The sequence below is a fragment of the Pogona vitticeps genome, chromosome 5, assembly GCF_051106095.1.
Source record: "Pogona vitticeps strain Pit_001003342236 chromosome 5, PviZW2.1, whole genome shotgun sequence".
NCBI classification, from domain to species: domain Eukaryota; kingdom Metazoa; phylum Chordata; class Lepidosauria; order Squamata; family Agamidae; genus Pogona; species Pogona vitticeps.
The window spans coordinates 120795904-120812758 of record NC_135787.1 but is presented as its reverse complement, the minus strand read 5'-3'; the positions used below and the strand labels follow the sequence as shown (position 1 = coordinate 120812758).

The 16855-nt window shown below is 38.6% G+C and overlaps 1 protein-coding gene across 2 annotated transcripts in view; it reads right to left on the bottom strand.

Annotated features, from left to right (window-relative positions):
* Nucleotides 1-16855, bottom strand: part of TBC1D22A (TBC1 domain family member 22A) — a 190577-nt gene that overhangs the window by 28185 nt on the left and 145537 nt on the right. For both annotated transcript variants that reach the window (XM_020796989.3, XM_078394394.1), the window contains exon 12: nt 5303-5398. In XM_020796989.3, coding sequence (XP_020652648.3) covers nt 5303-5398 — 96 coding nt within the window. The remainder of the gene's footprint in view (nt 1-5302; nt 5399-16855) is intronic.

The window sequence follows — 16855 nt, the reverse complement described above, 5'->3', positions numbered from 1 at the left end:
GGGTGGTTTACAGGGACAGTATATCAGCAGCATTCTTTGTTTTTGCTTCTTTCTCTTCCCCATTTTGCTAAGATGTTAATGTGGCAACTCTAGATAACCTTAGATTTAGACAGTATTTTCAAGAAGTCACCTAATTCACAGAAGCTGAAGGCCAACTGGATTGCCCATGTATTCATAATGTTCAATGCTTATTAACAAAAACCCCCAAAAATCCTTATTCATGTTTGGTCAGTACCACATATACTTTTCTTTTACAAATATAATACTACCTACATTTATCCAAAGTGCTTAACCACAAAAGAGAACTTTATTTCCTTCTACTGCCTCCTGCAGAAATAGACAAAGATTCAATTATGTATTTATGCTGAATCCCACTGCTCCCCTCAAAATCTGAAATTCTCTCTCTCCCCTACAGCCCCCTCTATAGTCTAAAACCTACTCCAGAAAATTGGCAAACATTCTGAAGAAGTTTTTGTTGCCATGGTCAGTAGGAGAGGAAGAGGAATAATGTCTTGATTCTACTAGCACAGGATATCAAGGTGCATCATGATCTTGGTCATGTACAATTAACATCACCTTGTTTACAAAGCAATTCATTTGTTTGTTCACTGTAAGGAGTAAGACTGCTCCAGAAAAATCCATGAGTTAAATAATAATCTTAGAACTGCAGAGCTGGAAGGGAACCTATGGATCATCAAGTCCAGCCCCTGTCAAAGAGGCATAGTAGGTAACTGAGCTCCCAACTTCTGGCTCCACAGCCAGATACCTAAGCTATTGAGCTATTTAGCTTATTATATTCCACCCTTGCTGAATTGTTCAGAATCAACATGTGATTAATTATAAACACAACAGCTGAAATTCTGTTGTCTTTGGGTAATGTAAAGTTATGCTTTCATAAGCTTTCCAGATGTTACACCTGGACATTTAGGATCCGGCAATAAAATTGTGCAATCAGCTGCATGGCTCCCTTTTAGCCGATTGTGCAGCAGGCATGTGGAAGTGCATTGTGAATAGCACTTTTACCTTGCTGCCATTTTCAGTGCCGTTGTTGCACCTTCATGTTGTTAATGCACAGCAGCGCAACAGGACTTCAGCCCATTAGTAAAATTCAAAGTTGTTCTTTCTGCTTGTGCTAGAGGGGCAGACTTGAAGGTCAGGTGGAGAAGAAGCCTTCATTAACAGAAACACAGTAGTTTGGGTCTGTCCGATATGTCAATGTTATACTACCATATTTTCCCGAAAATAAGACAGGGTCTTGTATTAATTTTTCCTCCAAAAGCACATTAGGGCTTATTTTCAGGGGATGCTTTATTTTTTTTCATGAACAAGAATCTATATGTATTCAAATACAGTCATGCCATTTTCTTCTGGTTGCTGCACAGTGGTAGAAGGCAGAGTTTCACTTAATTGGGGCTTATTTTGGGGGCTAGGACTTGTATTACGAGCATCCTGAAAAATCATACTAGGGTTTATTTTCAGGTTAGGTCTTATTTTCAGGGAAACAGGGTAGATCTTTATCAGTTGATATTTCCTGAGTTGTGCAGTACCTTGCAACAGTCTTAGTCTGGTTCCATTTCATACACTTCAAATGAAACAATGTTTTCTAACTGATAAACACAGAATATATTACTAAACAAAGACCTAGATATTTTAGTTTTCATGGGATTATGTTTGTTAAATCTTAATTATATCCTATAGTTCTTCACTGATTCTTCCATTGTGCCCCATCTCATTTTCCCTCAGCCATGAGAAACGTTCTTGTTCTGTCTTTGTTGCGAAACTATACAGATGGTTAGCAGCCATTCCCATTTTTCTATATCTCTCTCCCTCAAATCAAATTTTGATCAAGTATATTCAATAAACAACATAAATATGGCAAGAATTTGTAGCAGACACTGACAGGGCAAAAACAAAAGGACTGTTAGACCCTTAACACTTAACATGTATCTATCTCTGTGTGACTTTTTGAGAATACAGTCCTCTTCTTCAGACACTTCTCTTGGTGAAATAAATGGGCAAGTACTGAAGATAGTGCAATACTTAGTTCTTGTTGTTGCCAAAACAGATTTAAAAGCCTACCTCTCTGATAGCTGCCATTTCGGTTGAGTTTCCTTAGCTGCTTTTGAATGTTGGAGTCTAGAATTTGCTAGGCATGCAAACAGAATCTGCTTGCTTAGCCTCATCTTTCACGACTGAACATAGAGATTCTCCAATTGTGGGCTTGGAGATATGGACATTCTAGTCCAATGGTTCCCAAACTTGGGCAACCCAAATAGGTGCCATGTATACAACCTGCAACTCATTAGAGGGAAAGTGGAATATACATGGCAATAATAAATACATATAGTTCAATGTAGGTAATTGTGAAGTTATAAACATAAAATCAGATATTCTCTAAAGCTGTGGTTCTCAAACTTGGTGTTCTTGGGCTGCAACTCCCAGAAACCCCGGTCAGTACAGTTGGTGGTGAAGGCTTCTGGGAGTTGCAGTCCAAGAACACCTGGGCTACCCAAGGTTGGGTATCACACTCTTCTAGATCAGTGGTTCTTAACCTTGGGTTACTCAGGTGTTTTTGGACTGCAACTCCCAGAAGCCTTCACCACCAGCTGTGCTGGCTGGGGTTTCTGGGAGTTGCAGTTCAAAAACACCTGAGTAACCCAAGGTTAAGAACTACTGTTCTAGATAATAGGCTTTTTATTGCCTGACCTATCAAGCAAAATGCAACTGCTGATCCTTAAATGACCTGAATACCACAGGTTTTTTGTTTGTTTGTGCATCCAAATAAAAGTAAATGAAGAACAGGAGATTAAAAAAAATCAGCTGCAGCTATTCATGACAAAATATTTTATACAACCAAAACAAACTATGATCTATGTGGTTCACCTTGTCTCTTGTGCCTTCCTCCAAAATTTCCATTTGATATTCACATCTGATACTGCCTGGACTTCTGTCACTTCATTCAACCAGCAAACAAAAAACCATGGGCAAATAAACTTATTGCCTCAATTTTTTTAAAAAATGAAATAACCCTTTGCGTTAGCATGAATTTCATTATTCAAAATCCATTTGAAGAAATCCAAAAGCATTCCTGGGGCAAATATCAAGAGCTGACCAATGACACTGCAAGGTTAATAGAACTGATTTAATAATCATATTAAAAATATTCGTGTTTCAAAGAAAGTCTACTGCAAATCTGTATTTTATTAAACTGCTGAACACTGCAGAAAGATAGCCTTACATACTAAAATTATGCTTTATGGGATTAAAATGTTAGGATCATAGACTCCGTAGAGCAGAGCAAGCTTGAAAATGAGCTAGTGTTAGAAGAATGATTCTCTAAACCCTTGGGTGCAGCTTAGACTATACAACTTTTGTCCTTTCTCATCCTTTGTTTTCTTTCAAACCACCTTTTGACCCTGAAAACTGCTGTAACTGCAACTCTTTTGAGATAAAGTGAAGTAATATGTTGATGATATGCTTCTTAGGTTGCTATGTTACAGTGATTATCTAATTAGCCACCTGCCTGAAGTGAATAATAATGGCAGAATTTAAACAAATCGATAAAATACATCCAATCAGTTCTTGGCAGCCCTTTATGCAAGTTTTATAAACACTGACTTAGAAAATAACAATTCAAAAATATGCTTGGGCAGCTTCACACAGGGCTGGTACACCGTAAATGCTGACACACAAGACAATCTTTTAAGTGAGTCCATTTAATTGGGCTAGAAAGCAAATTCTATTATCTGAAAGCGTTGACAAAATTACGTTAATATAATAAAACATTAATGCTGGTTTTTGCATCTCTGAAAGCAAAATATAAGCTACAAAAGAGGACAATTCTGCAAGCACAATGATTGTACAATTTCTACAACGTTCTGGCTTGGACATATTCAAAAAAGAAGTATAAGACTAAGGCATGAAAAAAGTTTACCTTAGCTCAGCAGAATATTTTATAAATATTTATCCTGAAGATTTATGTCCTTATGGCCCAAACAGCTACATGATGGCTAACAAAGTAAAATAAGCACTATCATAGAAATGTAAAGTTATATAAAGGAAGCAAACAAACAAATCAGCAACACAAGGCAAAAAGCTGTCTGAATTTAAAGCCAGCATAGCTGTAGTCCCCAAATTCGAAATCTCTTATGTTTATTAGCTTATATGCCAATGTTTATTATTTAACCAATGCTTACAAGCCAATAAACATAAGGGAACATGGGCTAAGTTTCCTGGAGGATGAACTGCTGGCAAGTGATGGGTTGCACCTCAGGGGAAGATCTAACATAACTTCATTCTCAGAGCTTTTGCAGAGCAAGAAGGGTGAGCAGCCAGGGAGACTGTAGAGCAGAGATCCACAACTCCCAGTCCGTGGCCTGAGCCAGACCGGGCCTCAGAGACAGACCCCCCTTCCCACACGCACTCACTCCCGCACAGCTGATTTGCGCATGCGTGCGTGCTCTAGCACGCCCATGCAAGCACTGCACCGCTGTTTGTGCATGCGCCTGCCCACATGAGTGTTACGCTGCTGTTTGCGCATGCGTGTCTGCACAAGTGCCACACATGCGCAGGAGAGTGGGGGTGCTCCGCCTTCCCCAGCTGGTCCACAGGGTGAAAAAGATTGGGGACCCCTGCTGTAGAGGGAAACTATGATGTGCAATAGGAAGAAAAAACAAATACTGTAACCCACAATACTACAGTAAGCTGAAAAATACAACCAAAATAAATTCTACAGAGCCCTGCAAATGAAGGAGATGTCAAAGTTTATTTCATGAGAAAAGAAAATGTTCAAGAAATTGAGAGACAAATTAGACCTTGCCTCTGTAAACAGGCTTCCTTCAATCACGAGGCTTAGCTTCCTACAGTCAGGAGACTTAGTTTTCTCCTATCATGAGCCTTACGTAACTGATGTCAGCTGATGCTGAAGAAACCAATTGGAACACACCTCCTTGGAGGTGGAGCCTGTAGGCAGTGCTCAGATTCAATAGGGATGCATAATATCCGAGCATTCTGAGCCTGAATACTCAATGCTACGTTTTCTTAATTTGTGGTTAGAAAAAGGGGGGCATCCTACAGATCGAAAAATACTATATATACTGTTTTTTAAGTGTTGTAAGCTGCCTTGTGTCCTTTTAAAGGACAAAAACAGGTTAAGCTTATTTTAAATTAATATTTTTTAAAAAATAAACTATTAAATGTAAAAACAGAAATGCCAAGAGAATGAGTTGTGCATACACAGTGCTGTTACAATGGTTTTTTTATTGCTTTAAAAAATCTGAGGAAAAAATAATATTCTACTTACTTGGAAATCTTTTTCCTCTAGAATCTCCTTCTTCCATCTGACTAAGAAGGCAGCACAGACATATAAGTGGAAGTGAGAAAACCCCTCTGGTTCAGACTGTTAAAAAAAAAAAGTAAATATGAGATCAAGTGTAAACAGGAATGCTACAGCATTTTTAAAATGGCATTTTGCTCCTTTGTAGCTACCTCAGGAGTAATCCAGAACCAAACTTTCTGCTGCATTTTAAAAATAATCATTTATTAAATTTACTTTCAAAACTTTCAAAATAAATAAATAAATAAATAAATAAATAAATAAATAAATAAATAAATAAATAAATAAATAAATAAATAAAACAAACTAGTTTGTATGTAGTCTTATAATTATTTGGAAAAGTATTGATGTTAGCTGCAGATAATGCTGTTCTAGAATGGCTGACCTACCCAGTTCTGTTAATGGCATGCTGAGTCACAAAAGGTCACATAAGAAGAAATGAGGAAAGATGGCTACCTAGAGGATTGGTTTAGGGCAGGGGTCAGGGAACTTTTTTACCTTTTACCCCGCAAAAATTTTATATATGCTGACATTACCCCCTCGATTCGAAAGGAAGGAAATCATACATTATTTGAATTAAAAATATTATTGAATCTACAGAGGCTGTGTACCAAACTAGCAGGATGCACCAAATTTGATAAAGATGTGCACTATTTTTGCTGGAACACATTGCACTCCAGCCATGGTGTGGTATAGGGAGTAGTAAGGTGTCCAACGTGCTTAGCAACTTGCATTAAATTTTTGCTACCTCGCAGAGGTGGCTGCCAGAGTGGTTCTAACAATGACATGCTTGCTAGAGACAGGCAACGCAGAATTGGGGGGGGGGGGGGTCCCTACCACTTTAATCATTCTAAGTGTGGTGTGCAAAAAGGAATAAACCAGGCTAAAGGTCATGTCACCCACCCTGGTGCCACAGCCCAATATCAAAGGACCAGTGTGCTTTTTTTATCATCATCAATGGAAAACTCAGCAGTGGCCAGAGGATTGGAAAAGATCAGTCTACATCCCAATCCCAAAGAAGGGAAGTGCCAAAGAATGCTCCAACTACCATACAATTGCACTTATTTCACATGCTAGCAAGGTTATGCTCAAAATCCTACAAGGCAGGCTTCAGCAGTATGTGGACCGAGAAATCCCAGAAGTACAAGCTGGATTTCGAGAGGGCAGAGGAACTAGACACCAAATTGCTAACTTGTGCTGGATTATGGAGAAAGCCAGAGAGTTCCAGAAACACATCTCCTTCTGCTTCATTGACTACGGAAAAGCCTTTGACTGTGTGGACCACAGGAAACTATGGCAAGTTCTTAAAGAAATGGGAATGCCTGACCACCTTATCTATCTCCTGAGAAACCTATATGTGGGACAGGAAGCAACAGTTAGAACTGGATATGGAACAACTGATTGGTTCAAAATTGGGAAAGGAGTATGACAAGGCTGTATATTGTCCCCCTGCTTATTTAATTTAAATGCAGAATACATCATGCGAAAGGCCGGACTAGAGGAAGCCCAAGCCGCAATTAAGATTGCCAGAAAAAATATCAACAACTTCCGATATGCAGATGATACCACTCTGATGGCAGAAAGTGAGGAGGAATTAAAGAACCTCTTAATGAGGGTAAAAGAGGAGAGTGCAAAAATGGTCTGAAGCTCAACATCAAAAAAACAAAGATCACGGCCACTGTCCCATCACCTCCTGGGAAATAGAACGGGAAGAAATGGAGGCAGTGACAAAATTAAAAGATTCCTGCTTCTTGGAAGGAAAGCAATGATAAACCTAGACAACACCTTAAAAAGCCACCCTTCCCCCCCACCGCCTTAATTCACTTTCTCTTTTGCTTGACTGCCTGTTCATTTTCAGTTTTGAGTCAGTCTGTCTCTCTCTCACTCACACACACACACTCCCTCCATTTTCTACAATTACATACATTTAAATAAGCCTGATGAAGTCCTCAGTCTCTCGCACTTTCTTTCTTCCCTCCTTCCCTTGCTTGCTCCTTTCCTTCCTCCTGTTTGTTTGCAGTCATTTCCGGAGGAAGCAGTCATTCAGAAGCCCCGGATTGGCTGATTGCCCAGGCTAATCTCCACCTGTAACCAATTACGTTTATCTCTCCGATCTCTCTAACAGAACGGAGCATTTAGGAGTGCCCTGCTGCAACGAAGGAAGTAACAGGGCGAGGTGGTTTACAATTAAAGCTTTGGCTCCAGAGGGAGGGGTGGGTGGGCGGGAGGGGGGTAGCAGCCTGCTCATTACCCCCAGGATTTTCACTTTTACCCCATTTGGGGTAATTTACCCCTGTTCCCCGACCTATGGTTTAGGGTAATGATGGCAAATCTATGGCACACGTGCCACAGCTGGCACGTGGAGGCCTCCCTATAGGTACGCGAGCCATAAGTTGCTGGATCGCTACCCCCGCAGTCAAACCTGAGGACGTGGCTGCAGCCACGGTGCTAGCGCCCTGACAGGCAGTGGGCCAGGATCCGAAGCAGCTGGTGCTGGCAGGCTGGCCAAGCTATAGGCAGTGGCGGGGTTGGGCACGACTGGAGGCGGATCTGGAGTGGGGTCTGGAGGCACCTCTGTGCCTGGGATTCCAACTTCCTCCGCCACTTCTGCCGCCCCCCACTGTACTCTGGGTTTTTTTTTTTCAGTTTGGGCACTCAGGATCAAAAAGGTTCCCATCACTGGTTTAGGGAATGAAATTGCATTGACGGTGCTTGTTGGATAATCTTTGCTAAGGAACAGACACGGGAGTTTTGAGCCAATTGATTCTCTTGCAATTCTTGACAGCCTTTGATAAGACTGTTCTAACTGAGGGACAACTCTAAAAGGTTTGGGACTTAAAATGGAAGTAACCAAACAGCAGAAAACCCTAGTGTCAGTTACAATGTTCACAAATGCTGTGGAGTTTGGGATAAGCAGTAAAGTGGTTTGGTCAAATTATACAGGACAGTGAAAACCCAACTGAGCTCAAAGAGCTCTAAAATGATTGAATGATTGGTTAATGAATAAAATTGCTAGTTTATTTAGACTTAGTGTGTTGTAGTAATAGGGACGTGGTGGCGCTGCGGGTTAAACCGCAAAAGCCTCTGTGCTGCAGGGTCAGAAGACCAGCCGTTGTAAGATCAAATCCATGCAACGGAGTGAGCTCCCGTCGCTTGTCCCAGCTCCTGTCAACCTAGCTGTTCAAAAGCATGTTAAAAATGTGAGTAGATAAAGAGGTACCACCTTGGTGGGAAGGTAATGGCGTTCTGTGTCTGGTCGTGCTGGCCATGTGACCACGGAAACTGTCTACGGACAAACGCTGGCTCTATGCCTTGGAAAAGGGGATGAGCACTGTGCCCTAGAGTTGCACACAACTGGACTAAATGTCAAGTGTTGTAGTAATTAAAACTGTGTACCGTGATATAGGACATCTGGGATTCTAGTCTCCTCTCAGCCATGAAACTAACTGTATGACATTAAGCTAGTCATTTTCTCTCAGCCTACTCAACAAAACCTTTGTTGTGAGGATCAAGTAGGGAGAGACAAGCCATGTATACAACCTGCAGCTCATTGAAGGAAAAGTAGCATATATACATGAAAATAATAAATACATACATACAATTCAATGTACGTAATTGTAAAGTTATAAACATAAAATCAGATATTTTCTAATGCAATGGTTCTCAAACTGGGGTCTCCAAGTGTTCTTGGACAGCAACTCCCAGCAATCCTAGCCAGCACAGCAAGTGATGAAGGCATCTGGGAATTGCAGTCCAGGAACGTCCAGGGACTCTAGTTTGAGAACCACCGCTCTAATGTGGTTTGAATTGAAAACAACAAACCAGGAAAAAGTTTTGGGGAGATACTTAAAATCGGTAAGTACACTACAGATGTGGGAAAAAAACCCAGTTCCTTCCTAGGAATTCTTCGGAAAGGATTGGAAATTTTATCCTATTTTTGCATTCTTAAAAGTATACTCAACACATTCTACAAAACTGCAGTACTGTACTGTCCATTTACCAATGTATCACACATCCAGTCTTCGAATTTTTAAAAAAGAATCTTAAGCTTTAAACATGAAAGCAGAGCAATAAGGACAATATGAGGGAATGAAGCACTTTGGCTATAAAAAAAAGAAAAAGACTCGAGCCAGGGGGTACCTTAATTTAGATTATCAAAATTCAGGGAAGCACATGGATTAATATGGGGAAGTCACTGCATGAAAAAATCTAGAGAAGTTCAGCACAATGTTCAGAAGAAACTTTGAGCAATCTTTGCAAAAGAAAAAAATCTTAATGACATTCAGATAGAGGCTACATCAAAAGGTTCACATTTTAACTGCAAAACAAGTCTGCCAACGGTACGGTTTCATTCTTAATATTTTCCTTTTCTACACTGCTTTCCAATGCTGTTTTCCTAGCCTCTTTTAAATTAAATCAAACAAGCTTAAGTATTCAATTCATTAAAGGAAAAATGCATATTCCCTTTAGATTTAAGAACTCATCATGGTTCAGAGATAAACCTAGGCTACAAAGTATTTCAAATGGATAGTCTTGGACAGTTTTGGAAATTGAGCAAAGTACCTAATGCATAATTGCCTTTCCTAACACCTGCTACCTATTACAACTTTCCATTTGAAGACCTTGAAGTTACAACCAGATTCATCTTTAAATGTATAAAATGGCAGGCCAATAGCTAAAAGCTGTTTAAAAATCAAATATAAACAATGACCTTGATTTAAATATTTTAGCAAAAGATCTTAAAACAGATGTACAGCCTTCCAGAATACTTATTCTGAACATATTAGGTGTGACTCTGAGCACATCACCACAGAGCTATCTGTCATCATCAATAAAAATCATTTAGATGGTTAACATCACACAAATATCACACTGCCTTGCAAAAAGTTTATTGCATCTGTGGAAGATATCAAGCCATTTATTTCAGGCTTTGACCAGAAAAACCTCATAAATTAATCAGAGGCTAACAACCGGGGGGTGGGGGGAGGGAGAGAAGAAAGAAGTAAAAGAGAACTGATTCGATGATTACAAATGCTCTCCTCTATGGAATGGTTTAATGTTGTATCAATTTATAACAAGAAAACCTATTTCCCTGTTAACTAGGAGATACTTAAAATAAGCAGTTGGAAGGGTCATCTTGCCTGTAAAGAGATTACAATGTTCAGATTGTTTCTAATAACTTTTTAAAGCAATAACACTTTTAAATACCACAATATGAACCTTAAAAGACATGAAATATTAACAATATTCTTTCAACTGTTTGTAAAATACCACACATTACGACCATTAAATATTTATGACAATATCAACTCTGAATAATTTCTCAGAATCAGAAATGTGTACCCTTCAAAGGCAAGAATACAGAATACTTTCAGTCCAGCTACACTTGAAATGAAACAGAAGATTACCGTAACTTCAGGCTCAACTAAACAGCAGTGAATTTCTGTGTGTATCCAGACTATGTACAAAGCAGGGTTTGGCTGGGGCCTACCCCAAACACTTTGCTACACAATTGAGCTCAATGGGGATGATTTCACCTGGGCAGTAAAGATGAAGCACTTGTACCAGTGGACCCTCGACTTACGGAATTAATCCGTATTGGAACGGTGGCTGCAGGTCAAAAAGTCTGTAGGTCAAGGCTCCATTGACCTACAATGCATTGAAAACCGATTAATCCCGTAACCGGCCGTTTTTGTTCCATTTTGTTCCCCCCACCCCGGTCTGTAGGTCAATTCTCCGGCTGCAAGTGGCCAGAGAAGTCTGTAACTCGAAAAGTATGTAAGTGGAGCTGTCTGTAAGTCGAGGGTCCACTGTAATGAGGGAGAGGGGGAAGGAAGGTCAATGTCTCTTTCCAATGTGCCATTTCACTGTCTCACTTTGTTCTGTTTTGCCACTGCACATTTCACCTTATTATTCAATTTTTAACTACACCTGTTCTCTATGAGAGAATGTAAACTCCTATAGTTCTACATGTCTCAGGTTTGTTGTCATTCATCAAGAATAAAATTCTAGAAAACATACCCATAATTTATTCTGGTGTTTTCTCTTTGAAAGGAAGCAGCCTAATAAGATTTTTCAGAGAAAATCTCAAACATTCAAAGGGCAACTTCAATCAGTGTTCAAAACCCAAACTTCTTTATTAAAAAAACCCTAGGTTCTCTGCTTACTTTGGCATTATTGTTAAAGGAGCAATCAACAGCACAGTAGGTTGACTATATAATTACTGTAGTAGGCCAGACACAATTTTTTTATTTTTATTTATTTACAAAGGAATTTTACAAAGGAAGACAAAAAAAAAGTTTTACAGAAATTTTGTTCCGAATAGTCATATAAGTCTGTTACGGGGGAGAGGGGCAGTCCTGTGGCAACTTAAAGACTAACATGTTTATTTGGTACAGTTTTTTTGTGGACTGTAGCCCATTACTTCAGTTGTATGAGGTTTTCTTAGCAGGTCTTTATAAGTGTCTGTATGTCACAAGATGTTAAAGGAAAAACAAATCAATGTTTTAACAATGCTGTTGTCTTAGCAATATCCATCACTGGCTAGGATCCAAAGAACATGCATGCACCATGGAGATAGCACAATGTTCCCTTCCAGCTTCATCGACTCCAACCACAGCAAATTCTACCTTTCTGAGCACCTTATAGCAAATCCTTAAGGCATTACCAGTAGGCAAGACTATTACCTCTGTGACCCACTGCATGACACAATATATGTCATTAATGACAATTGCTGTCATGTTTAGCTGAGTTTGAAAATAATCTCTAACTCTTTCACTGTAAGTGAAGCTACACAGGGTTTATAAAGGGGATAAATTCATAGAGGCTAAGGCTATTAATTGCTACTAGTTGTGATTGCTATATGGTATTTTAAGTATGCTTCTCAAGATCAATGGCCTGGATTATCTACAAGGAAGGGGCTACTGCACTCCGGGCTTGCTTCTGGATTCCCCCCAAAGTACATGGAGAGGCAGTATGGGAAGAGATAATCTACTGGTCCAGTTTAGTTTGCTTCTTCCTTTGTCCCTACTTCAGTTCTAAGTATTTTGGATATAATACTTACTTTAAATTAAGTGTTCTCTTCAAGTCAGAATATAAATGGCAAACTGCGGTTGACCGGATGTTGCTGGACTGGAACTTTCAGTGTGCCCTACCACTCACTGGCTATGCCGGCCAGGACTGGTGAGAGCTGCAATCCAACAACATCTGGAGGATTTTACCCACCCCTGTGTTAGCAAAACCCACTAAGAACAGGAAAGAGGAATCAAAATACTGTTTCAAATTATGGCTTGTGCTGGAGTTGAGAAAAAGATCAAGTCCATTTTACTGTGGAATGAATCTCGACAGAAATTTCACAAATTCAAAGTTAAACACTCTTTTTCAAATGTAACAAGGCTTTCCCCTTTCATTAGGTTTCCAAATGTAATAATATATTCCCTCTGAAAATTATATCTAAGAGAAACTTTGCTTGGCAACCTGCCCAGCATCATAGTCAAAACAATCCTACTCTCTTCCTTCTTGAATCCTATGCATAAATATATTTTTAACATCACAAAGACTGGACTGGGTTAGTAATTACACTAGGCAAGTTACACAGCGGAGTTCCAACTAAATTAGACTTAGATTCTTAACCAGAAATTCATTCTACAGTTCAAGGAATACGTTCTTACACTGCACACCTCAGATCTAACTTCAGAATTTAGAATGCCAAACTTCAGAATTTAGAATCACATACAAACTTCTCTTGGTCTGGTCTTAGGAACAGATTCCCAGTTAAATCTTCCTTCATGTAGTAATGACATGAACAGTTTTTAATTCATTGACATTTTGTCAATCTCTTTCATCACGCACTGGTTGCTTCTTATTATAGGGTAGAGGCAAGTATTCATATTCCTTGCTCTAGGAGGTGTGATCAACTATTAGGCATTATAGAATGTTGTCAGTTAGCACAGCTGGGAAGGAAAGATGCCAGCTTCTGTTTCTGCAAAGTATTGACAATGTTGAATGTTTCTGAATTAATTTATTTTCCAAGATCTGCAAGTTAATGAGGTTGACATCAATCACCACAGCATCCTAGATTATATCCTGGTCAACACATACCAAGTATGATGTGGTGACAGAAAGCAGGAAATTAAAGAATGATGCAATGAATCATCTGAGTCATTAATACATTTCCACATTTTAAAAAAATGTTTTTGAGCTAATCACACTTTGAAAAAAGAAGGGGAAAAACAATGAAAACTACAACCAAAAAAATCCTGAGTTGCACATTATAGAGTGCCAGTTTACACAAGAATAAAAATGTGTGTTTTGAATGGGAGTGCAAGACAAACCATGCTGGATCAGACCAAACGAGGCCCAAATAAGCTATCTACAGGAAGCACAGAAGCAGGTCACGATTGCAACAAAACCCCATCACTATTTGATGCCAAGTTCTATTTCTCCAGCAACTAATATTCAGAGTTACTACATCACATGGTAACAAATGCTACAGTTTAACATGCCTGGTAAAAAACAGCACTCTTTAAATCATTCCTGAATCCTCCACTGTCTTGCTTCACTGGATGATCTCAAGTTCTTAAATTTTAAACTTTCTCAGAACTATTTTACCACAATTTCCCTGGCTTTATAGCCAATATCGATATCAAATAATCTTGCTCTAGGAGAAATGGAGAGCACAATGCAAGAATAAGAGCTCTATCCATAGACCTATGCAAAAAGATCCTGATTTCATATTCATGGTTCAAAACTTAACAGGAAGGGCACATGAATTCATGGCTCATTGCTGAATGTGTCAAAGCATACACCATATATGCTATTTTATACATCAATGAAAACTCCACATTTCCCTTTGATCCCAAAGAAATTATTTGATGGAAACTGCTTCTTATAGCCCTTACACTCACTATGAACAAATACTTTTTAAAGTCTAAACCTTCTCAAAGCCTTGTATCAAAAAATCATCTTCTGCTTTGGAAACGATAGCACTCTTACTTAAGATTTTCAGATATGATGACCTCAAGAAATGAAATCCACATTTTTCCCCCAACATGAGCAAAGTTTGATAACTCATTTCACTTAGAAGAAGTAGTTGTGTTAGTCTGTGCTAGCGTATCAGGGAAAAATAAAATAAAAATAACAACGAGGACAAAAACATTGTGGCACCTTAAAGACTAATTGCTATATTTCAATTGAGCTTTTGTGCTGGAGGAAGTCGACTTGTCCACAAAAGCTAAATTTAAAATATAGCAATTAGTCTTTAAGGTGCCATAACATTTTTGTCTTCTTTATTTGTTAGTTTTCTTTTGTTTTTGCCTAATATTTCATTTAGTGTTGACATGAGAAATGGCAAATTTATACATTACTGTCTCTCTTTTTGAAACATATGAAACTATTATTTTTCAGTTCTTCAGAAATGAACATGCTGCAGCTTATAAGGCACTTAAATATCAGAAGGACACATCTGCTATAAATGATCATCCCTCCAAGAAGAATACACTGGATATTCCCAATAGTTAAACCTGCTTGCAACGGTACTGCCATTCATCAGTGATTTTCTTGTGAGTTTTTACAATGGCCTTGGTACTTGACTGCAACCAGCTGTAAAGCTCCTTTATTCTGTTATCACATCCGCATGAAGCAATGAATGCCAAGGATTCAATAGTTGTGCTAAGGAAGCACAGTCACACTGTAGGAATAGCAATGAGTAGATGTGACTGAAAGCATTCTTTTAAATTCTCTTGCTTTTGCAGAATGAATCAATGAATCACCAAAAAAACCAAAAATTCATAAATAAAAATAAGCACTTCTCAGGTGCAGATGTTGATATATAAGAATATAAATAATATATCAAGTTGAGTATGTCATCGAGTTTAAAGAGAAGGGTCTGGAGTCAATATAAATGATGAAGCATTATATTAGAGATAAAACTGACAGGCTTTATTTTGCAATGGAGAAGGTACAGAAGAATAACCCTAGACAATATAATTTTTCTATTAACAATGAACCACTCGGAATTTCAAACAGAGTGCATAACTGCTAAAATATAAAATATTATTTGCTTCCTTTTCAGAGTCATTTGATGACCAAAGAAACCTTAACAGTTTCTACCTTGAAGCAAAGACAATTGATATAGGTCACTTTTAAAACTAACAAATTTTGTATAACCTCCGATTCTTCCTAGTACTGAGCACAAACTTTGAGAGCAAGATTAAGATTTTTTAATGGTTAAGATTACTTCGGAGCAGCTAAAAACTGATGTGGATAAGGAAACCTCATGCAGTCTTGCTCTACAAAGAAAAAACAATTAGGACAGACATGAGTGAGTGGTAGGCTAGATTGACAATGAACTTGGTAGCGTGAGGCTCATAACCAATGAATCCACTTGTCAGACTGAGCGCCTTTTATTTACACTTCTACTATATCCTTAGGATTAGATTACTGTAACATGGTCTACACGTTGATGACAGTTTAGAAGATCAAATTTAAGGCATAGCATAAAGTCTATAAAAAAAACTGGAGCAGAGGGTAATATGTTCCCATTAGGAGAAATGTACCAAAGGCAACAGGTTCAGTTTTGATGAAAACACATTGCCTCACTGACTCTGCTTCTACACATACTTTAGTACCATCTTTCCCCAACTATAGGCCCTGCCAGCTGAGGATCATAAGAACAGCAGTCCAAAATATCTTGAGTGCGCCCCACTGAGGAAGGTTCTTCTATGCCGTGTTTCCAGTTTAAATGAAGGTGCTGGAGTAATCTATATGCTCCTAAATCGCTTAGATCCTACCTGAATCAAGTGCCACTCTGTTTTATTTCACAATATCTAGTATCATTCAAAGCATCCTCTTATAATCTGTGTATGAATTTAAGAGCTTGTAGGTCAATGGAAACTTTCTGAGTCCAAGGAGGACACTACCTCATGGCTGACTTTCTGGGGCCAGGTGACAATAGTGGATGAGACCAAATTGTCATGGAATGACGAAGGTAAAAAGTAAACATCTTTTTTTGGTGAAATTTATACATATCTAATTCCTTCTTTGCCACTGCACAACTATTTACTGCCCTCTCCATCATCTTCTCCTATGATATCCTCAAGGCTCCCTCAACTGAACTACTACGCAGTAGTGTACAAAGGCTCATCTATAGGTCACACTCTGCTAATATGCCATCAGAAGCCCAATGTGCTCCTTCACACTATTATCTCCACATACTTGAGAAAGCTGGACCCCTTCTTCAGTCTCCCCCTAACTTTGAGGAAGAACTTTATTCAAGTCTTTTGTTACATCTAAAACTCATCAGTTCCTAAACTGGAAAACGTAATTTAAAAAAAAAATCTTATCTTTTTCTTTTTTGATCAACAATTAAGCAGTCAATATGGATGTTCACGTGATAACTGTTATTAGAAAGATACAATTAATACATAAACATTTCTTTCACGTCTATAAAACATTATGAAATAACTGATATTCTGTTGGTGTAAATTCATATTGTGCCACTCCAAAGTCATCATTCACTGA